Consider the following 24,604-nt stretch of genomic DNA (forward strand, 5'->3'; position numbering starts at 1 on the left):
GGCTTGACCAAAGACTCTGGGATGGATCATGACCTGAGCCGAAATCAAGAGTCGGATGCTTAACTGACTGAGCCGCCCAGGCACCCCAGAAAGGTTCACACATCTCTCTGCTTACATTTATACCTAACAGATACGCAATTTTACTTAAGCAGTGTAATATCATACATATACGAAAAATGAATTTCATTTTTCAGATTAACATAGATGAATCCATATTTCAATATTTATCAGATAAAATGTTTTTAAAAGAAAATATAATACGTATGTTCAAACATAGTTATAATGGCTTTCTCAGTTTTTAAATTCTCATTTGTTCCCCATTATCAAAAGTTTTTCTAAATAATTCTTATCTTAGTGGTCAGCACAGAACTAACAGGGAAGTGCAAGAACGGTGGGTATAAAGCATTCTCTGGAATATCCACATACAGAATTTGGGGATTATCAAGACTCCTGCACATACGTCATCTCGCTCTTCTCCCAATTTAGAGAAGCTAAAATGAGTCAGACTCAAAAGAAATGTCTTTGGAGATGCCAAATCTGTAGTTAACATTTCTCCTCAAAACAAGCCTTTCAAAAATCTATAAGATATCTAGAAACCCTTTTATTTTGGTTTTTTGTTTTTATTTTAAGTAGGCTCCACACCCAACGTGGGGCTTGAACTCACAACCCTGAGATCACAAGATGCACACTCCACTGACTGAGCCCGCCAGGCACCCCTCTAGAAACCCTTTCAAAGGTCAGTTTTCAGTAGCCAAAGGAAAAATGCTTACTAAATTAATTACCGAAATGATTCTGGGAAAACTTAGGTTCCACCACACTTTCCACTCATTATTCTTATTGCTCTCACAATGATCCTTCCAAATTACAAATATAATCATCACCCTCTTCTATTAAAAGTCTTCAGTGACTCCCATTTCCTTCAGATAAAGTCCAAATTCTTAAGCATGAAATACCAGGCTTCCCTGGCACACTTCTTGCTCAAACTTCCTGCACCCCCAAGCCCTAGCAACCTGCCATACACCAAATGTTCCACGCTGTTCTATATATTACTTCCTTGGCTGATCTTCCCCAAATGCTTGTTTTTTCGTCACATCCTATTCTTCTACCTGGCAAACTTCTAGTCTACCTTTAAGAGCCAACTTAAATGTCTTCCTTCTTGACCCATGTAAATAGCACTGGCAGAATACAGAAACTCAAAAAACGCTACTGTTTTTGAATATCCAGTTATCTGAAGGATTATTTTAATTCCCCCATTTAACAATGAAGACCAAGCCCCTAACAAAAGGCCTTGGTACATCTGTGACACACCAGGGATAAATATTTTAAGGTATATATTAGTCAAAGTATGATGGATTTCACTGTGCTAAAATTATATATTAACATAATTAGGTTTTCCAATCACCTTTAAAATACTGACTTTAAAATCAGTTTGGAAAATATATATATTTTTTTAATTTTGAAAATAGTATAGCCAACAGAACATCATTAAAACAGAATTTACAAAACTCTGGTGCCTGGCCTCATATAAAACTTTCTTTGGAGCTAATACCATATTTTCTTACTATTTACCAAAGCTAAAATTGGATATACTACTTTAATAAGAGACTGATCAGGATGGAAAGATTTGAAGAATTCTATCATAGAATGACCTTCACTTTCTAACAAGGAAACTACTTTAATGACTACCTATTATGTCCTATTATGTAACTGGTATCCATTTTCTCTCCCCACTCCACCTTCTTCCTTCTTTTAATACAAGAAAAGAGGGGCACCTGGGTGGCTCAGTCCATTGGGCATCCAACTTTGGCTCAAGTTGTGATCTCACAGTTTGTGAGTTCAAGCCCTGCGTTGGGTTCTCTGCTGACAGCTCAGAGCCTGGAGCCTGCTTCAGATCCTGTGCCTCCCTTTCTCTCTCTGCCCTTCCCCCACTCATGCTCAGTCGCTCTCTCAAAAATGAATAAACATTAAAAAAAAATTTTTTTAATAAAATAAAATAAAACAAGAAAAGAAAACCAGATTTTGTTTGGTCATCCAGACTTCCTCTCCAGCCTTATCTTGAAGAAGAGACTGACCCTATCTCCCAGCTCTAGAACCATGTGGTTAGACAAGCAATTGGTACAGCATTTCCCTGCATATTATTATTGGCTCAGGGATGGAAAAGGGAGACCTGGAGAGGCCTGGTCAACCTTAAAGGAAGGCATACTACCTGAGAAAAATGAAGTTCCCCTGTCCTCCCCTGCCAGGCATAAATAAGGAGGCATACAACTCTAAATGCCCTGACAACCACCTTTTGACCACAAGGAAAGCCAGCCTGAGATTGGAGCTGATGTTGTGAGTGGCCATGAATAAAAACAAAAAGATAAGTCCTTGATAACATCACTGGGATACTGATCATCCATGTTATTGCATTTCTAAATTTCTCATTATATGAGGTATTTCCTTAAGTAATTTATTGTTTGAGCCAGTAGAGTTTACCTATTTTGAATTTTTTTTTACATTTACTTATTTTTTTTTAATGTCTTTATTTATTTATTTATTTTTGAGACAGAGAGAGACAGAGCATGAGCAGGGGAGCAGCAGAGAAAGAGGGAGACACAGAATCCAAAGCAGGCTCCAGGCTCTGAGCCATCAGCACAGAGCCCGATACGGGGCTCGAACTCACAGACTGCAAGATCATGACCTGAGCCGAAGTCGGACACTCAACTGACTGAGCCACCCAGGCGCCCTGCATTTACTTATTTTTGAGAGACAGAGACACAGCACAAGTGGGGGAGGGACAGAGAGAGAATGAGACACAGAATCCAAAGTAAACTCTACACTCTGAGCTGTCAGTACAGACCCCAGTGCGGGATTATAATTCCCAGTTCACAAATAGGAAACTAAAGCTCAGAGAGGTTAAATATATATAATAAGGTCAGGCAACTGGAACTCATGTTTGTCAAGCTCTAAGCTACTACAGCTATTTCCAAAATTCCAACAGTGAGAATAGGGAATTGCAATCATATTTTGTGACAGATGTTTTAAAATCTCAATTCCTTATTCCCTCTAACCGTCTTCTCTTTCAACCTATACTTTAACTGAAAAGTTTCCTGATTAGATCATTAGTGTTTTATTTATTTTTTTAAGTTTGTTTATTTATTTTGAGAGAGAAAGCACAAGTGGAAGAAGGGCAGAGAGAAAGGCGGGGCGGGGGGGGGGGGGGAAAGAAAGAGAGAGGGAATCCTAAGCAGGCTCCTCACTGTCAGTGCAGAGCCCAATCCAGGGCTCAAACTCACAAACCAAGAGATCGTGACCTGAGCGGAAGTCAGCCACTTAACCAACTGAGGCCATCCCACCACCCCTATAATTAGCATTTTAAATGTTTCTTCTTCCAGCGTTATTTTCTAGTTTTAGTAAAATACAAACGTAAGATTATATATTTCTTGTCAGTAAAAATGAACAAATTTAGTACATCAGGCCACTGAGAAAAAGGGATATTTCATATCAAAGGGAACCAATGTTATCAGAGAGCACAATAAATCAATGTAATGCATAACTTTAATCCCAACACCATATTAAATGCACAACATTGATATAAAGACGTGTTTTCATATTTCTAAGAAAATTCTTGGATGGAATCCAAGCGAGTGTGCCCCACATTAAATGAATAGCTTAGGAAGAATAATAGTAAGGTCCTAGAGTTGAGCAACGGCTCACCTCTTGTACACTTAATGCAGAAAAGATAAACAGCTACTGGGGATCACAATATTATTTATAAATTTGTTGAGATAGTAAAGACCTTTTTGCATTCACATCAATGCCATAAAAAATATGTAATTTTCAGGGGCGCCTGGGTGGCTCGGTCAGTTAAGCGTCCGACTTTGGGTCAGGTCATGATCTCATGGTCCGTGAGTTCGAGCCCCGCGTCGGGCTCTGTGCTGACCGCTCGGAGCCTGGATCCTGTTTCGGATTCTGTGTCTCCCTCTCTCTCTGCCCCTCCCCTGTTCATGCTTTCTCTCTGTCTCAAAAATAAATAAACGTTAAAATTTTAAAAAAAAATGTAATTTTTAGATAAACCTGTTGAAAAAACTAGTTTTGAATGTGTTGGGATTAGACCTACATACAGAAATTGTTTGCACCCTTATCAGCAGGTACAGCAGTGGCAATGAGAAAACAGATACCAAATATTTAAAAGATCATTTCATATGATCACTTATATTAGTCTGCACTAGTCTTTCACCTTCTTATTTCACTATTTCCAAGAATTCATGGTGCAGTACTCATGTAATTCTACATTATTTGCAGCGAACAACTGTTTTGATAAGTCATTACTCAAGAATATCCTGGAAAATATGGGAAATTTCACCTGAGAATTAGAACCTTAAAAAAAGAAGAATGAAAGAAAGAAAATTCTGCATCTAAGTAACACAGTATATGAAACAAGGAACTCAATGGATGGATTTAATAGCTGATAAAAACAGCAGAATACAGGACTAGTAAACTGAAAGGTCAATAGAAAATGTCCAAAGTTCAGAGAAATAAAAGTCAGAAATTTCGTTCAGAAAGCAAAATAATTTTAGAAAAGTCAGAAAATAATTTATCCTGAATAAACATACAGTCAGAGAAATACTAAAAGAGTTTTTCAAGCAAAAGGAAGGTAATTCTAAGAAAACACAAAATTACAGGAAAGAATGAAAAACAATGAGGGGGTAAATATGAGTAAATATGGAAAAATACTGACTAAATGTTTTCTGTTGAAACAATAATAAGGTACAGTAGGGTTTAAGATACATGTAGAAATAAAATATCTAAAAGTAACAAGACAAAAGGTAGGAGGGAGGGAAATGGAATTTAGAGGGACTTAATTTTCTGGCAGTATCGGGAAAGTGATAGAAGCCATCATTTATATTAAATATAAACGAGTCAAGGGCACATGTTTAACCATTAATCTTAATCATTAATCTTTTAACCATTAAAATAACAGTAAAATAATGTATAGCTCAAGTTAACAGGGAGAAAAAAAATGGAATAAAAAATGGACTTATCTAATAAATCAACAAAGAAAAAGAAACATGAAACAAGTTAAATAGAAAATAAATAGAAAATAAATATTTAAACCAAAATATATCAGTAATTACGTTAAATGTAAATGGGTAATATACTTTATCTAAAATTAAAACTTAAAAACACCATAAATAGAAATAAGGGACAAGTCACAAACTTGAAGGAGACCAATTCAATTCATATAGAACCCAATGATTAGTATCCAGAACAAATGGACTTTCATGAGTCAACAGGAAAATGCCATGCAACCCAAAAGAAGAAAGGGCAAGGGGTTTGAGTGCACATTTCACAGAAAAGAAAATGTGAATAGTAAATAAACATGAAAAGATTCTCAATCTCATTTGGAATCGGAGACATTCAAATTAACCAGCAGATACCATCAGACTCACATAACGTCTGACGGTATCAAGTGAAAACAAAAAGGAAAACAACAGGAATTCTCATACAGTGTTGTGGAATAAACATCAGCACAACTACTTTGGAAAAAACTGTCATTATTTAATAAAGCAAAAGTAGCAATTTTACATCTAAGTAAATATTCTAGAGAAAATCTTCATGTATACCAGGAGACATTTACAAGATTATTACACATGGCAGGACTGTTTTTAACAGCACCAAACTAGAAACCACCCACCTGTCCATTGATAACAGGATGGATAAACAAATTATACTGTATTTATTTAGTGGCTATATAGCAGTGAAAATAAATGAATTATAGCCATATTCTACAGTAAGAAGAAATACCGGGAATACAATGTGGAGTGAAAAAAACCTGAAGAATACATACTACGTTTTCTATTTACTTGAAGTTCAAAAATGAACAAATGTAAACAATGTATTATGTAAGGATACAAACATAAATTATAAGCCTTTAGAGAAAAGCAGGGGGCGGGAGGCGCCTGGGTGGCTCAGTCAATTAAATGTCCGACTTCAGCTCAGGTCCTGATCTCATGGTTCATGAGTTGGAGCCCTGTGTCAGTCAGCTCGGAGCTGGGAGCTGCTTTTAATTCTGTGTCTCCCCTCCCCCCCTCACTCCCCCCGCCTCTCTCCCGCTCACATTCTTTCTCAAAATAAACATTAAAAATAATTTTTTTTTAAAAGAAAGGTAGGGAATGATAATCAGGGTAAGTTAGCTAGTGTGATGGACAGGAGGCAAAAGGAAGGAATAGGGGAGGCATATACAGTACAAAGGAGACTCCAAAGGCAATGACTTTTCTTAAAATACAGGCTGAGCATGTAACAGTTATAGTAACATGTTATTTAATAACTTTTATATTTCTTGTAAGTATTCATTTGTATATGTTTACATTTAATAAAAAGGACAATATAAAACATGCGCTAGTCCTATCCCTTTTCATTTATCACTCTGTATGTACAACACTGAACCTAATTTTTTTCTTCTAGTAAAAAACATTATATAATGACGTATGTTTTTAAAGAATTAGTTCTGGGGCGCCTGGGTGGCTCAGTCGGTTAAGCGTCCGACTTCAGCTCAGGTCATGATCTCGCGGTCCGTGAGTTCGAGCCCCGTGTCGGGCTCTGTGCTGACAGCTCAGAGCCTGGAGCCTGTTTCGGATTCTGTGTCTCCCTCTCTCTCTGACCCTCCCCCGTTCATGCTGCCTCTTCCTGTCTCAAAAATAAATAAACGTTAAAAAAAAAAATTAATTAAAAAAAAATAAAAAACTGTAATCTAAACGTCGTCAACATCAATACACAGAAAACTCCAAAGTCACTTTGAAATACTTCATGCTTCATGATACATAATCTAGTGCTTGGGCCAGCATTCTACCTTCACATGGATGCCTGTCTGTATGCCTTCAGTGTATAAAAAACTTTCACTGAGCAACAATCATTTTCATGGAACCAAGGGGTCAACATGAGCAAAGGCCAAAAAGCCAGACAAATCTGGCCTGAAATTCAGGCTGGGACAGGGTATGGGAGAAGATGCTGCTCAAGAGGAAAGTTAGATGTTAACTACGGAAGACCTCCCACGCTGTGTACTGGGAATCTCTTTTCTGATTACAGGAAAACTGGTATTGTGATAGCACACACACAATACATAGTCCCCCTATGTAATACCTCACATTCTACACAAAGATCATCAGTGAAGGATTAGGCTCCACGATAGTGGGGAGATGCCAGCGATGGAGGGAGGTATGTTCTTTGAAAGCTTGTGCCCCACTCGACACCACAACTTTGCTGACTACTGCAGCAGGTTTTAAGACTGGTCATGAATGATACTGTGTAAGACACATTCAAGGAAACAAAGCTGGATGGAGGGAGATTTCCAAGCAGTTATGGCACTAATCTTGAAGTCAAAAAGAAGGGTAAAATTTGAGACACCTGAAAAAATAAAAGACTGTTGGGTTTGGCCGTGTGAGATGAGCAAGAAGGAAAAGTCCTCTTAACCATGAGATAATACAGGCACGGTACCTTGGGCTTTCCGGTCTATGAAAAGCTATGCAATACGAAGGAAAAAAAAAAAAGGTGCGCTCCCAAATACAAAAGGTAAACTCGAAATTAAAGTTAATTTTAAAAGCATTAATTTTTTAAAAAACCTAAACAATCTTAACACCAAAAAATATATATCTGATATGGGATATAGCGTTTGCTGTGTGATATGAGGGGAGGGCCTCTAAAGGGAGTAGTGCCGGGGCCTACAAACATCTTAAAATAGAGCTAAGAGAAAAAAGAAAAGTGATGTCTTGGTTTCAGTCTTATGGACTGACTAAATCATAGTGTCATCAGCTAACAAAGGGAATATAGATGTTACAGCATATTTGGGAGTAAAACTGGTGAGTTCAGTTTTGGACACAATGAGGTTGAGGTGCCAATGGGGCAACTTGCGTTCAAGGACGTGTTCCAAACTTAAGGGCCCACGGTTAACACAGTAAAAGCATAATGAACGCTGATGCCTGTAAATCATAAAACTGGTTCCCGAAGAAATAGTGCATTACGTTAAAAACAAAACAAACTGATGTGAATTGGGAGAAGCACCAGTTGAAACGGGGACTATCAGATACATCAATACGACTTATTTTCATATTCTCCTTAACACTTCCCTGTTGTACATCTAGCTCAAAGCAAGGAAGATCATATTTTAGCATATAAATTACTCACAATGTGTACTCACAAATTCCCTACTCCCACTACCACCGCTTTTACTCATTACTATTTCTTTTCCATGTGACAATTTTATGGTCATTTTCAATAACAAAAGGAAGGCTGTAGGGTTCCCCAAGACATATGAGTTAAAAACATTCCCAACAATCTAATCTCCTCTATTCTCTATTCTAGGATTTCCTGGGCTGGAGTGGATGGAAAGTGATTCAAAAATGACAGTTAGGGGTAGCATGAGAGAGGGTGAGAGGGTGGCAAAGAGGTAGAGCTTGAGGGCCTTGGGTGCTACTTTTCTCTACAGCGAACCCTTGACCCTAGGGTGTTTACTGATGTCCTTCAGTGAAAACTGAGTGACAGCCACGCTAGAAGATGAGTGGCAAAATGGCATAATGGAAAGTACCTGAACCTGGCAATCAGGCAAGACTGAGCTCAAATTCAGTTCTGTAACTTACTATGTGATCTCAAAGGGATTTAGGGCAGATGGCAATAAAGGGGAAAGGAAGAAGAGTGTTGTGCAGACACCTGTCTCCCCCTCACCCCCACCCTTCCTTCTTTGTTATTCTGGTCTATAAATCTTTACATGTACACTCGTTTACCCTAGACACACAGATGACCAGACTATTTGGAAATGAGGTGTTGCAGAATCCTAGAATTACAAAATGTTATGAGTGGAAAGAAGAAAAAACTGACTTTAGGAAGTTCTGTATGATTTATGCCGAATCAGTCTTTAGTTCATTTAGTGGTAATAAAATAACTATCTGAATTCCCAGCCCAGATTTTTTTCCCCTGTATGCCACAATGTAAACCTGAAGAACAATATAATTAAATAATTGAAGGGGGATTTACACTTTATAATTTGCCATAAAAAGCCGATTTCCACGCATGCAATGAGCTTTATTCTGCAAGTACACAATTAATCCAGAATTCAGTACAAAAAAGTACTGAATCATATTGTTCTCCTTGTCAGAAAGATTAAGTCTTGTGGATGAAATTAAGAGCAGTCCCTGCTCGCTCAAACAGGCATAAGTGATTGGAGAAAGCATTCAACACGCTCATATTACAGCAATAACATCATCTTTCTGTTCTCTCCTAGTGGCTACCAAAGGAAATTGTCATGTCTTTGACCTTTTTCTTAGGAAGTTTCTACTTTTAAGTCTTTTCGAAAGAATAGATGAATGAATGAACAAAGACAACAGGTAAATATTCCAGGCCTTTGGAGAGGCAGCAATGTAGAGTGAGTAAGAACACAGACTCTGAAGCCAGATTATTTGGGTTCACATATCAGCTACACAAATTATTAAATGTATGACCTTGGCCAAGTTATTCAATCACTAGGTCCTCAGTTTCCTCATCTGCAACGTGGCGATACTGACAGTACATATATCCTAGAGTTGCTGAGAAGATTAAATGAGGGTCGAGGCGTGATGTAAGGTAAGCCCAATGGATAAGCATGCTACTGTATTACTGTTCTGTTTTTATTGCAGGGTCAATGGAAATATTTGTTTCTGGGCACTGTACTATAAGCTAAGAACACCAAAATACTAGGCAAAGTTTAGTTGACAGGAAAGAGCCAAGAGCTCTCAAGAAAAGCTGCTTCAGCCAAAAGCCATCCGAAGAGAAATGATATTGGCTTTAATTTTATGAGTTACAAAGATCTTTTCTTAGCTCCTTTCCTTATTCAAGAAATAGATGGGAGCTGACACAGCAGGGCAGACGGGGGAGAATGGGTAAGATGAAATAGAAGAAAGCAGCTACAATAAAAATGCTTTAAAAGTTTTTCAATTCTTAATTACTGAGTGCTACCATTCATGAGGAATTTTTTAAGGGTCTCAAAGCTATTAAAATGGTAATTAGGTCCCAAGAAAACAAGAACCAATTCAATTACATGCTGGATGCTTTTAAAATTTAAAGCCCTCTATTAAGAGGGTTTTAAATGAAGCACAGTTATAATTACAGGTCCATGACCAACCTTAAAGCCAAAGTGTAGGTTCCTGGCTGACGCTGGCTCTCGCGAATGAGGTAACTCCCCTCAGCCACACTCAAGAGCTGGTCTGCTTCTTCTCGGGAGATCATGCCGTGAAATCTAAGAAAAAAGTCATTTCAGAAACTGAATGCTTTCCACCTTTCTCAATAAAGCAAGATAAAACAAAACCCTCCACCTAGACAAAGTACTGCCATATAATCGAAGGGGAGCAGTTGGGTTTAACTCTGCTTGTGTTTCTCTGGGCCTGGCTCCTGGCCAGCTTCTCTGCGGTAATGAGAACCGCACCAAGGTAGTTCTCCAATCCATTTAACAATTGTGAAATCAAAATTCACATCCATCTAAGGGAAGATCAAACCACCTCTCTCAAGAGGACAATCTCCTTCTTATGTAGCCAGCTGACCATATGGACGTACTAAAAAATATACAGAAATGTGTCCCATTTCCTTCCTTCACGCTAGTGGCACTGCTCCAGAATTTTGGCTCACAGTCTATGTTGGCAAGCTGCCAGGACCCTGGGTTGCCCTTAATTGGCATGATTGCCCAATAATGTGCATAATCTGCATCACTGGATACTCAAGCCAAAAGCAAACAACAGGAATACTTGCTTTCGCTCCCTGCTAAAACCCTATTTTTGATTAACGTGGAAAAAAAGCACGAAGAAAAAAAACATAAATAACACATTCTTTACCCAAAGGCAGTGGATTCATTTATAGCATTCGGACAGGAAACACTGACAAAGAAAGAAAATGTTAGCGGTGACTGCTGATTAATACTAAAAACTAAAAACCACCTTGTATCTGTATGGTGACTTGCAATTTACAGAGAACTTACACGGACATTACATCCTTTCAGTAATTCAAGGATAAGTGAACTGAGAGACTGCTCGAGTGAAACCGCGGTTTTTACTGGTATGAAAGAAACAAACGTCATCTGATTATGGAATGATACATTTAAAAGGCCCTGAAACGGCACCTTAATAATTTAGGAACTATACTAGCGGGTAAGTGCTGAGCTTCCGGAGTCGTTCTCGGGGGAACAGTTCTGTCTTTCTCAATTCAAGTCTTAAAACAGTTCATGATACAAATGTTCAAGTCATAACAATCAGGGCAGCTAGGTCTGAAAGGAGACTCCAGGAATTTCTTATTTCCATATATTCCTCAGTCGTTCAGAACCAGGTCCATCAGACTCTGCTGGAGGCAAGAAGATGGTAACCAATCCCTGGTAGTTGCACATTCCATTAGATTAGCATACTGGCATTTTGTTTTACGTTTAAATGACATTAATTAATCAAATTAGTAAAATTTAGTATTTATTTGTTTTTAAAAACTCAATTAATTTAATCTGATGAGAAAATCTCATTAAAGGACACAAGTTTTGGAAAAGAACTTGACAACAAGGGTATTTAAAGAACTGTAAAACTGTTCATATCAGTTGAACCAAAATTTCAACCCCAGAAAAAGCTTTATGCGCTAAGATGTTTCTGATGGTGTTATTTTTAATAATATAGTTTAAAAGCAAACTAAATGCCAGAAGCAGCAAAGTGACGAAATCATGGTACAACTATAAAAACCAGCAGTGGCTCTCCCCAACTTATGTGTCTGTGTTCTAGTCACAAAAGTCTTGAAAACTTAGAATTTTGAAAACATTTAAAATATTTGCTATATACATCACTGTTTATCTGACACGATCATAAGTCTTGAAAAACAAATGATTTTATTTGAAGAATGATGGGATTCTTCATTTTTAGGTGATTTTTATTTTTCTTTCCAAAGGCCTATATTTCTCTTTTTTATATATATACTCAGAAAAATTAGTAGGACTTTAAAAATTATTACATTTTTCATAAAATAGAAAAATGCTCATTAATATTAAGTGGAAAAATCAGGCTGTAAAATTGTAATACCTAATTGTTGTAAAACCATTAGGAAGACAGAGCCTCAGAAGGTAATATTTCAAATTGTGAACATTAGTTATTTCTGCACAGCATAAATTCACTTTTAGAAAATTTGGACAATAAAGAAAAGTGTTACAAAAAGCCACCCATCCCACAGTACATACATATGTGAATATGTATTGATACACTTAATATATACATACACACACAAATATATCCATTTTCCTCATACACATCTAGTATTACTTATCTATATGAATTGCATCTGTATTTTAACATCATTCCATATATACATTTTTCCATGCTATTTTCTTCTCTACACTTATCTTTATTTTCCATATTTTCACTAATTAGAAGAATTCTATTTCTAATGAAAAAAACAATTTAACTCACTCAAACTTGAATACCTCCTTCATCTTGCTTTTATTTTTACTAAAAGCATCCATTTACCTGCCTCTCTTACATATTCCAATCTATAAAATGTTTTCTCATAATCCATACTCACTCTCTTCCATAATACTTTGGTCTGTTTTCAACCTATTTGGGAAGAAAAAAAAAAGATATTTGTGAAAATGCAAATGTCCACAACCTAACTCAAAATTTTGCATTTTGTATTTGTGGCAAATTAAAGCATATATATATAATTAAAGCATATATATATATATATATATATATATATATATATATAAAATTATGTATAATAATTATATAGTATAATACTTATATATATAAATATAATTAAAGCATATTCATATATATATATATATATAGTTACACACACATATATATAATTACTCAGCCATAAAAAAGGATGGGATCTTGCCATTTGTAATAATATGGAGATATTATGCAAAGTGAAATAAGTCAAAGACAAATACCATATGATTTCACTTATAAACAGAATCTAAAAAACAAAGTGAACAGACTCTTAAACACAGAGATCAAATTCATGGTTGCCAGAGGGGAACAAAAGGGAGGGGATGGGTGAAATAGATAAAGGGGATAAAGAGGTGCAAACTTCCGGTTATAAAATAAGTCATGGAGATAACAGGGAATGTAGTCAATAATATTGTAGTAAGGTTGTATGGTGACAGATGGTGACTACACTTATTGTGTTGAGCACCGAGTAACCTACAGATTTGCTGAATCAATATGTTGTATACCTGAAACTAATGACATTCTATGTCAATTACACTTCAATAATTTAAAAAAATAAAAAATAGGGAGCCTGGGTAGCTCATTTGTTAAGCAACTGACTTTGGCTCAGGTTGTGATCTCACAGTTCATGAGTTTGAGTCCCACGTCGGGTGAACTCGTACCGTGCTTTGGATGAGCTCCAGCCCCATGTCGGGTGAGCACGAGCCCCAGGTGAGCCCCGCTTCAATCCCTCTCTCTCCATCCTTCTCTCTCTGCCCCTTGTGGGATTCTCTCATTCTGTCCCTCTCTCTCTCTCTCTCTCTCTGCCCCTTGGTCACTTGTGCCCTCTCTCTCTGTCTCAAAAGAAAAAATTAAAAATTAAATTACAAACGTTTTAAAATTTTTACTAAAAAATTAAAAATGAAAATAAATATATTTATGCCAATATACACCAATAGAGGAATAAGTAAGCTGATTTATAGTAAATGCACAGCTTGGAGGAATGTGTAGCTCTACAGGGACTAACATGAAGAAGTCACCAAGACAAACCATTAAATACAAACATAAGTTAGGAAATAATTATACAGTATGACACCATTTAGGAAAAGCACATTTACATGTAATGCTTTAATATGTGTTCATAGATATATAGAGTTGTGGAAAAATATATACCAAGTTCCAGTGGTTTCCTTCCAGGACAGTTGGGGAGGAAATGAACTGATAGGCCCATTAGAAAGGCAAAAGAGAGGTTTTAGTATTATCTGTAATATAATTTTGTTTTTCTTTTTTATATATTAAATTTTTTTCTATTGGAGAGAGAGTGAGCACAAGTGGGGGAGAAGGGCAGAGGCGGAGAGAGAGAGAGAATCTTAACCCAGGCTCCATGCTCCGCATACAGCCCAACATGAGGCTCGATCCCATGACCCTGAGATCAAAATCTGACCCAAAACTAAGAGTCAGATCTTCAACCGACTAAGCCACCCTAGCACCCCTGTAATATAATTTTTAAACGAAGAATGCATTCATGCATTGCTGATATAGCCGATATCACCTTTAAAAAACAGAAATCAAGATTAACTTTTGTGTAATTTAATATTAGAGTCTTGGACACATCAGGATCTATTCCCTCAATGGAGTCCCTCAAATCGTAAGATCTTTGGCTGAAGGTAAAAGCGCTTTATCAAGCCTATGGGAATGAAGTAAAATGAAAGGAAAGTTCTTGAATGCACCCTACTCATGGATGAACATTCTCAACAAGTACAAAGTGGCGTGGCTGAGGAACTGGTGGCCATAAATGGTGTACCAATCCAATGGTGTTACAACCCAAGACAAACAGTGATTATGTCCTACATTAAATGCACGATAAGCTTCCACTGATTGCCTAAATAGTCATCTTTGTAACACAAGTGATTAGGTTTTACATTGCTGAATAATTATTTTGCTTTACTCAAAGATTTTTTGAATTAAAGGAAATTAGGTAACTTCCTTAGGATGATTAATATTACTGTTAAAATATACAAGCCCCAAATAAAACTGACAAACCCATTGCACCTTGTCTGCATTTCTATAATGGAAATATCAAATAAAACAAGTTTAAACTAATTCTTTTTCGCTCTTATCTAGATAGTGAAGGGGTTCAGAACATGCCATTTTAGGGTAAGGATTATTTTGCACTGAAGGCAATTAAGAAACAGCATGGAAGAAACAATTAGCCTGCCCCCTTTCCAACTCAAGGCAGGGCATAAATTTCCCTTTGTAAAGGGAGGGGATAGCTTTACAACAAGGAAGAGATAACAGGGAGAGAAGAACACAATGACTCGGGGAACAACTCTTATCATCTGAGATGACTTGAGTCTGCATAATAAACCTTACCAAACAACCCTTATTTACTAAACATTTCCCAGTCCCCTTCCCACGACTCACCCTAACCCCTCTAAAGCCCAAAACACTTCTGTCTGGTCTCTTCAGCACACTTTATCATCCTTTGTTCAAGTGGTATAGAAGCCACTGGGTGAAACTGCCTCTTTGGGGTTTTCAGTTACCTGCTGTGAGCCCCTCCTCCTGTGTGCATATGAAATAGACCTGTTGTATTGTTTTGCTTTTTTTTTTTTAAGTTTATTTATTTTGAGAGAGCGAGCAGGGGAGGGGCAGAGAGAGACGGAGAGAGAGAGAGAATCCCAAGCAGGCTCTAGGCTGTCAGCACAGACCCCAAAGCAGAACTCCATCCCACGAACTCTGAGATCCTGACCTGACTGAGCCAAAATCAAGAGCTGGACGTTTAACTAACTGAACCACCCAGCCTCCCCAGAACTTTTCTACTGTTAATCTCTCTTTCATCAGTTCGATTTGTTGCCCCCAGGCATTGAACCTACGAGGATAAAGGAGAAGTTTTTCATTCCCTACAACAGCATTTAGATTTTTGCTGATGTCTAAGATGTCAATACTTAGGTGGTGAGCTGGAATTGTCTCTTCAAACTCATAGGATAGCATTACTCTGATACATAATCAAATAAAAAAGGGTTAGTAATATAAGTAATGATTATTAATGATCCCAACTGATTTACTTTCAAATACATCAAACTGGGAACCTAAATGTCATATGCAATAATAGAAATGTATTTATATGCTTATACAAACATTTGTATAAGCATAAGCTTCTAAGTTTCTAAAAAAATAATTAAAAAAAATAAAGTTCATAATAGTAGTTGAGGGACTTTTTACAGTCTGACATCAATATGACTAAGTAAGACCTGATTTTAAATTAGTACTTATGTTGAATTATTTGCTTTGCTTTCTCTAATTTTCTGTTTAGTTAACATTTTTTTCATGATACCATATCATGGGTAGGAAAAATGGCAAACAAGGGGAACAAAAAAGATTCCAACTAAAAATAAAAGATGTTCATAAAATGCTTTGTAGCTTGGCTGTCATACCTCAGAGACAGAAAGTTTTAGATTAATCTACCATTATTAAATATGACATAAAGTGCAAAGTACAAGAATTCAATAAATAGTAGATGCCATTTTACAATATTTGAAACATCAATGGAATTTGTTACATTAACATTTACTGTAGTTTTGTAACTAATGAACTATTTTTTCTTTTTTTAATGATTATTTTTTTTTTAATTTTTTTTTTCAACGTTTTTTATTTATTTTTGGGACAGAGAGAGACAGAGCATGAACGGGGGAGGGGCAGAGAGAGAGGGAGACACAGAATCGGAGACAGGCTCCAGGCTCCGAGCCATCAGCCCAGAGCCCGACGCGGGGCTCGAACTCACGGACCGCGAGATCGTGACCTGGCTGAAGTCGGATGCTTAACCGACTGCGCCACCCAGGCGCCCCTAATGATTATTTTTTAATATACAGTGTTATATGGGGCGCCTGGGTGGCGCAGTCGGTTAAGCATCCGACTTCAGCCAGGTCACGATCTCGCGGTCCGTGAGTTCGAGCCCCGCGTCGGGCTCTGGGCTGATGGCTCGGAGCCTGGAGCCTGTTTCCGATTCTGTGTCTCCCTCTCTCTCTGCCCCTCCCCCGTTCATGCTCTGTCTCTCTCTGTCCCAAAAATAAATAAAAAACGTTGAAAAAAAAAATTAAAAAAAAAATATACAGTGTTATATATTTTCTTTACATATATATACATATATATACGTATACATATATATACGTATACATATATATCTATATGTATATAGATATATACAGATATATACATATAGATATATATGTATACGTATATATACATATAATTTGAGAGAGAGAGAGAGAGAGAGAGAGAGAGAGAGAAAATCTTAAGCAGGCTCCACACACAGTGCGGAGCCACATGGAGGGCTTGATCCCATGACCCTGAGATCATGACCTGAGTTGAAATCAAGATTTGGATGCTCAACTGACTGAGCCACCCAGCCACCAAGAACTATTTTCTTCATATGTAAAACATTTTAATCAAATTCACCAATCACACTCTTTCAAATTAAAGAAGTCTTATTTCTTATCTTATTTTCCACAAAAATAAGAAGAGCTTGTTTAATATATGTTTCTTGCTCTCCAAAGGAAATCTGGAAACTGTAGAAATAAACACTAAAAGCATTATAAATGTTAATTCCCCCCCCTCCTCCCCTACAAGGTTATAGACTGACCTTTCAGATTAGTTTTTTTTCACTAAGGCAACTTTATCCCATGACTATAAATCAGAACAGTTGTTCCCCCACCCACAAATTTTTCTAATTTAAATTCAAATTTAAAGAACATGTAATTCTGAAGGCAATGTCACGAGAACAGTGAAGCAGAAAATTCAGAAAATTTCCAAAATGTTTAATGCTGCTCTTTTCTAACAGTGGTATTGACCTGGTTAGAAGTTACAGAAAATCATTATCTCTTTCTTGTTCCCACTGTAAAAATAGTACTTGGAGGCAGGTACTTTAAACCTAGTCTGGAAGTCTATATGATGCTTGTAAAAGTTAGGGTATACATATATGAAATTGTAAGAAATAACAGAACCCTGGCCAAATATTTACTAGTTTTTTCAGGCAGCAGTCTAGAGTATATATATAAAGTCTACACACAAAGTACAAATGTTTACAAGTGTCAAGATTTTGTTTTGCATTGTTTTTCAAAGTGGCTCAGTTGTTTAGAGACATAGAAGAGGGGAAAAGGGAGAAAAATACACATTTGGTATTTGCTTCCTACAATGGTAGATTCCGAATTAGTAAGTCACTCAGTACTCTAACTTTGGATCTATTTTAGTTTCCTGTATTAGTCAGGCAGGAGGAAAGGGAGAAGGAAGTGAGAGGAAGAACAGGAGGAGGAATTTTACAACCGCTCAAGGACAATCAAAGACTAGAAATGGAGGGGCGCCTGGGTGGCTCGGTGAGTTAAGCATCCAACTTTGTCTCAGGTCATGATCTCGCAGTTCATGGGTTTGAGTCCCACATCAGGCTCTGTGCTGATGGCTCAGAGCCTGGAGCCTGCTTCAGATTCTGTTTCTCCTTCTTTTTCTGCCCCTCCCCCACTTATTCTCTCTCTCTCCCCCCCCCCCCAAATAAATAAACAAAAATATACACACATACATACATACATACATACATACAAGACTGGAACTGGATAACCCGGAAGGATGTGCTACATGTAAACAACGCACAGTTTTCCACTGAAGTACAATTTTTTTTCACTACATTTTCTAAATTACTAGGTTTTTTGGACTGCACTTTATACCACAGAAAATATCAACATGGGTAATAGTTAAGCTTCAACAAGCCATAATAATTTAAACTTACAACAACTTAAAAAAAAAAAAACAAACAGTGCCAGCATAGTGGAGGAGTAAGTACACATCAAATAACTACATGGCTGGAAATGACTTCTAGGGAAGAAGTGAGAAAAAAGAGATCAGAAATGTTATAGAACTTACAAAGACTGTTTAATTTTTTATCCTCCATTAACAGTAAGATAAACTTCTAGGTACCTGCCGCCCTCCTCAATTCTGTAGCATTCTTGATGATATTTAGATCAAAGTGAAAAGTGCTAAGAATGCAGCTTCCTTTTCATTGTACTTTAGACTTAGCCAAGAAAACCACTAACCTTCAGCATGCCAAATAGGTTATTTCTCTATTTACTGTCAGATTTCACTAATTCAATGAAGAAAACGTACTTACAGGGGTTTTTTTAAAGCTCTGTAATTACTACTCAGTGACTTGCTAAACACCAGTTATTCAGCTTCCTGATATTAGTTTCTTCTTTTATTAATAGACTGAACTAAAAAAGGATAACAGATAAATTTAAAAACACAAGGTTCTTTGTTCACTACTTTCCCACCTTAGATTAAAGCAATTTGTAGGTTTTGGGAATAGAGAGGTAGAAACCACCAATCTGTTTATGTAACAGTTAATGTGGTAAAGGAGCTCTTTTTGGAATTGTAGTTGTGATCTCCAATTTTATAAATATACTTCTACATTAGGGCATCACAGATTGTGACATCAAAGCATATCTTACTACCCAATTGCTTACGAACGCTGAATTTTAAACAAGAGCAAAAATGACACAAAAAAGGGGCCCTTTCAAAAGTAAAATAAGGTGAAAACAGGCTTCTGAGTGACAGGCTGATTTTAAAATAAATAGTTGGTTTTACTAATTCAACAGGACTAGTCAGCATTCATAAAACAATACTTTCCAGCCGCATACTTTAAGTGTTAAATAACGAATGGTCACAACACCCAAGAGATCTATGAGTATGATAACCTTTATTTTTAGAACCCGAAGTTCTAAAGCTATATATAGCCTGTCAGCATATAGCAGCAATCAGTTGTGAAGCTACAATTGCAATTCAGGTGCTTTCTTCCCACTTCTGAAACAAACTCTTGTGCTCCCACCCAGCAAAATAAGTCCTCTAAAACAGAGTAAACATAAAACAAATGCTTTATACCCCCAATTCATTCACATAACCAATGTCTTTATTAAGCACCTACTTATGTGTCAAGCACTGTTCAAGGCACCTGGGAAATACTGTTGAACAACACAGACCAAGATCCTACCCTCACGGAGCTTATATTCAAGGAAAAGGGTATCGCAATAAACAATAAAGATAATAAATAAGTAAACTACATAGTATGTTACAAAATGAAAAGTGTTATAAAAACAACGTAGAATAAGTAAGAACTGTAAATGCTGGGGGGTTGACACAGTAGAATTTTAAATACAGTGGCCAGGATGGGCCTTACTGACAAGGGAAGACTTAAAGACTATGAGGAGAAATATTAGAGAGAAGAACATTCCAGAAAAAGGAGTTGGTGCAAGGGCTTGGAGAGAGGAGCACAGCTGGAGTATGTGAAAAACAAGAAGGCTGGTCTGGTTGAAGCAGGATGGGCTAGAGAAGAAGAGACAGGGAAACAGTAGGAGGTAAGCACACAAAAAAAATAAAGTGGATGGGGAGATTATATAGGGCTTCAGAAGCCCTTGTAAGGACTTGGCTTTTACTCTGGGTGAAATGGGGAGCCACTGCACGGTTCTGAGTAGAAAAGTGACGAGATCTGACTGAAGTTCTAAAAGGAAACTTCTGTGATGAGAGCAGACTACGAGGGGAAAGATCAGTTAAGGACTATTTCAGTTACACAACTGAGAGATTCCTGTATGTTGGGGCAGAATAATTTACGATGACAAATTGGCTTAAATATATACCAACTAGACACAACAGAAGTTTATTTCTTGCTTGTATAACATCTCTAGTGGATTAGTATTCAGGTGAGGAACACCAACATCCAAGCAGCTTCCATCTTTTAGCTTTGCCACCATCTTTTTGAGATCCCCTGTTTTTATCTGAATCCAAGCAGAAAGGAACATAACACAGAGGAACTTAGATGCGAAGGTTTAACGGATCTGGCATTCAAGTTCACTTCTATTCCACAAGAGAACTGTCATATAGATGAAGATGGAGAGATTTAGTCCAACCAGGTTTCTAAAGAAAGGAAGAATGAATTTAGGTGGGTATCTAGCAGTTCTCACAGTTCATACCCAAATGGCAGCCATGGAAGTAAGTGGTAGGATTCTTGACGTATTGTGCACATATTCTGAAAATAGACCCAGTATGGTTTCCTGATTAATCATGGGTTGGTGAGAGGAGGAAAAAAAAAAAAAGAAAGAAAGAAGAAGAAAAAAACCTCAAGGATGATGCATGGTTTTTGATCTAAGCAACTGGAAGGAACAGCCATTAACCGACACGTGGAAAGCTTTGTTTGGTAAAGCAGGTTTGGGGAGGAGGGTAAAGTTCAGTTCTGTTTTGGATGTGTTATATTTGAGATGACATCAAGGTAGGATATAGAAGAAGCAATTGATTACGTGGTCTGGAATTTGGGGAAAGAAGACTGGACTGGGAAATGTAAGTTTTATTAAAACCTGAAACAGCAACCTCACCAGGGAATAAATAGAGGCAGAGAAGAAATGAACACCTGAACACCTGAACACCTGAACACTGAAGCCAGGGAGAAGACAAACCAGCAAAGGTGACTGTGAGGGCAGGAGAAAAACCAAAAGGCTGTTGTCCTGGAAATGAAGTGAGGAGAGGGTATCGAGAGTCATCATCTGTACCACGTGCTGCTGACTGGACAAGCAGGACTGGCCATTAGATCGAGCAAATTGGAACTCATTGGTGACCTTGCCTCATGCAGTTCTACTGGAGCGGTAGTGGGTTAACAGCCTGACTGAAGTGGGTATAAGAGAAAATAGGAGGAGCAGGATTGGAAGCAGCAAGTATAGGTAACAGTTTCAAGTGTTTTCTACAAAGGGGAACAAAGAAATTGGGCAGGGCAGATGGAAAAAGTAGGGGGTCAAGACAATTCTTTAAGATGGGAGAAATAACAGGATGTTTGTGGGCTGATGTAAAAAGCAAAACACTGCTGATGATAAGAGAGGGGAGATTGCTAGGATTGAGTCCTCAAGGAGATGGGAGGAAATGGAATCGAGTGTAGCGGACAGCTTACCATGATTTAGGACAACAGGCAAGAATGCAGAACACGTGGACCCAAACCCTGACGGCTGGGTAGATGTGGCACTGAAAGTTTGTGGAAATCCTCCTCTGATTACTTCCATCAGGAATAAAGTAGGATATAAAATTATGAGCTGGGAATTAGGGGACGAAGAAGGTATTGAAGGTTTGAGGGGAAAGCATGGTATGATTACCAGTGAGCAGGAAGTATCAACTTGAGGTTCATAAATTTCTTGTGAAGCCTATCAGCACTTCGTTTTCCTCCAGCCATATACGGTTTCTTGGAAGTACATGAGGAGTAGGCAGAAGTAGATTTTAAACAGGGTTGTGGTTTTGCCAAGCAAGTATGACATTAGAGAAGATCGCGAGAGGGAAGCAGACTGGCTCGCCATCATCTACCTAGACTTCTCTCTCATTCAGCTCCGTGACTCTCTACTCACCAGAGTCCTGTGAATTCTACCGCTTCACCTATTCCCATTCCCGCCCCTCTTGGTTATTTTTAGGAACAGTGTCGTATTATGTGCCTTCATCGCTTTCCCCTAGGATTATTGTAACCCCTCCTAAACCAGGCTTTTTGTCTCTAAAATGTCCATCTTCCTTTCCAGTCCATCTTCCACACTGCAGACAGAATGTGCTTTCTATGTCTAAGTCCAATCACATGAACACACTTTCAACTCTCCACAGCTATCAGGATAAACTCCCAAGGTCTATGCTTGGAACACGGAAGTTTTTATTAGCGATGCTTGCTTAGCTCTGCGGTCGCATCTGCCACACTCCCACAAGAACTCTGCACTTGCCCTCAGGAACTGCACACGCGTAACCAGGCAACTGCCACCAGATCTGCCGTAATGCTGGATTCATTGCTCCATCCTCTAGCTAGACAGGAAGCTCCTTGAGGAGAGGGGACTTGCTTTATTTGACCTGAATCTCCAAGACTTAGCAGACAGAAGCCCCTGAGAGAATACTGATTCAATGAATAAATACACACAGGCCACAAAAAGAGCTGGAGCCTCTCTAAGAGCTATAGGCATTAATATACGTATTTTTGCAAACCATGTAACAAGAGCATTATGTTGCAAAATAAAGTACGCAACAATATTCATTCATCCAGCAAACATTTATGAGCCTTTATTACGCAGAAGTCATCATAGCCAGGTGCTGAATATAATCTGCCGGGGTGAGACAGTAAGTAGAGAAATGATTACCGTCAATTTCATACTTCTATAACCAGATTTGAAGAGAGACTTTTTAAAACATGTGCTGGCAAAATGTGTATCAAATATACATCTAACCGGTACTGTGACTAGAATCAGAATACAACGCGAAATGTGTAACTTTCTCTGTATTTCTCATTACACTAACAGCACTGAACTTGAGTTTGATGCATTCTGTCCAGCCTTAGCCTGCCTTACCCATTACCCTGGAAAACACAACTCGTTTTTTCAACAGTTTCAAGAAGCAGCGTCCTCAGAAATGCTATCCAGCTCCCTGCAACACCAGCTCCAAAATGTGTCACAAAGAGCAGAGATTTGGTTTTGCGCACTTAAAAGTCGTAACTACATTCCCACTCTTTGGCTGCCAGAAAAAATAAAAAGTGTATCCATTTTAAGACTTAGTGTTTAAGGATGCTCAAATGCCAAACTAGTTTGATTTACATCATATTAGTACAAATCAACTAAAGATACGGAAATTCTTTGATATCTCTACTCAAATATACATATTGTGTACCTGTATAATTTATACCTGTATCTGTCTCTCTCTCTCCCCAACCCCCCCCCCCCACATTTACTTGAATTCAACCAGGTGCTTGACATAAAATAACAAAATCAGGGTGTCTGGGTGACTCTGTCAGTTAAGTGTCTGACTTCAGCACCTACTTCAGATCCTCTCTCTCCCTCTCTTTCTGCCCCTCCCCTGCTCGCTCGCTCACTCTCTCTCTCTCTCTCTCCCTCAAAAATAAACATTTTTTAAAAAATAACAAAATCACTTTACATAACTGAAAATCTCATAAGTATATATGTGATATATTTATTATAAGCTATATTTCATTGCATTATATATTTATACATTTCTACATTGACCCAGAGCTGCATACGCAAACATATACACTTTACAGGTGATAAGCGATTTCTAGGGGAAATTCTGATTATGTAAGACTTTCACTTCACGTGCTAAATTCTGAATTCACTCCACTATAAGATAAAACTGCACTCTAACAATATTATTAAGAATCATTTTCAGGTTTTTAAGTATTTGCTTAGTCTCTAAAGCATGCCTAAAATACTTAGTTGTGGACCTGGACATCTTTCCTTCAAAAAGAACTATTTATATTTAAATTTCAACATTTTTCTCCTAACAAATAGCCTTTAATAAAAAACGTTCTCTATTTCAGGGCACTGGGGTGACTCAGTCGGTCAAGAGCCTGACTCTTGATTTCAGCTCAGGTCATGATATCACTGTTCGTGAGTTCGAGCACTGCATCGGGCTCGGTGCTGACAGCAAGAAGACTGCTAGGGATTCTCTCTCCCTCTCTGCTTCTTCCTACTTATGTCCTCTCTCTCTCTCTCTCTCTCTCTCTCAAAAATAATTATTTTTTAAAATGTTCTATATCTTAACACTCATAACGCCAATTGGAAAGATCTTCTGAAATTAGAAAAAAAAGCATTACAATTTTATTTTCTGTTAAATTATGTTATTTCTTACTACCAGATATACTGTGTTTTACGAGTTCTGTCTTCGATAATTTATGATTTGTTTGAACAGTAGAATTCAGGTTTTAAAAAACAGTGTTACGTGTCTTGATCTGATGAATGCTAATAGCAATTCAGCTGAGAAAGTGCAGAATATGGAGCTCATCACCGGGTAAGGGCTTAGACCACAAGAGAAGGTCACAAAACATGGCTGGCAACTAAATGGGAACTCCCTCTGGGTGTGCCTAATTCCCCAGTCTC

General features: G+C 37.7%; 1 protein-coding gene across 2 annotated transcripts in view; it reads right to left on the bottom strand.

The window, feature by feature from the left end:
• Positions 1 to 24,604, bottom strand: part of CHN1 (chimerin 1) — a 202,580-nt gene that overhangs the window by 119,378 nt on the left and 58,598 nt on the right. The window contains exons 4-6 of one of the 2 annotated variants that reach the window (XM_042949182.1): positions 12,547 to 12,578; positions 10,836 to 10,877; positions 10,133 to 10,246 (exon numbers count right to left, since the gene is read on the bottom strand). In XM_042949182.1, coding sequence (XP_042805116.1) covers positions 10,133 to 10,246; positions 10,836 to 10,877; positions 12,547 to 12,578 — 188 coding nt within the window. The remainder of the gene's footprint in view (positions 1 to 10,132; positions 10,247 to 10,835; positions 10,878 to 12,546; positions 12,579 to 24,604) is intronic. The other variant, XM_042949183.1, reaches the window with a different exon arrangement.

This window comes from Panthera leo, chromosome C1, assembly GCF_018350215.1.
Source record: "Panthera leo isolate Ple1 chromosome C1, P.leo_Ple1_pat1.1, whole genome shotgun sequence".
NCBI classification, from domain to species: domain Eukaryota; kingdom Metazoa; phylum Chordata; class Mammalia; order Carnivora; family Felidae; genus Panthera; species Panthera leo.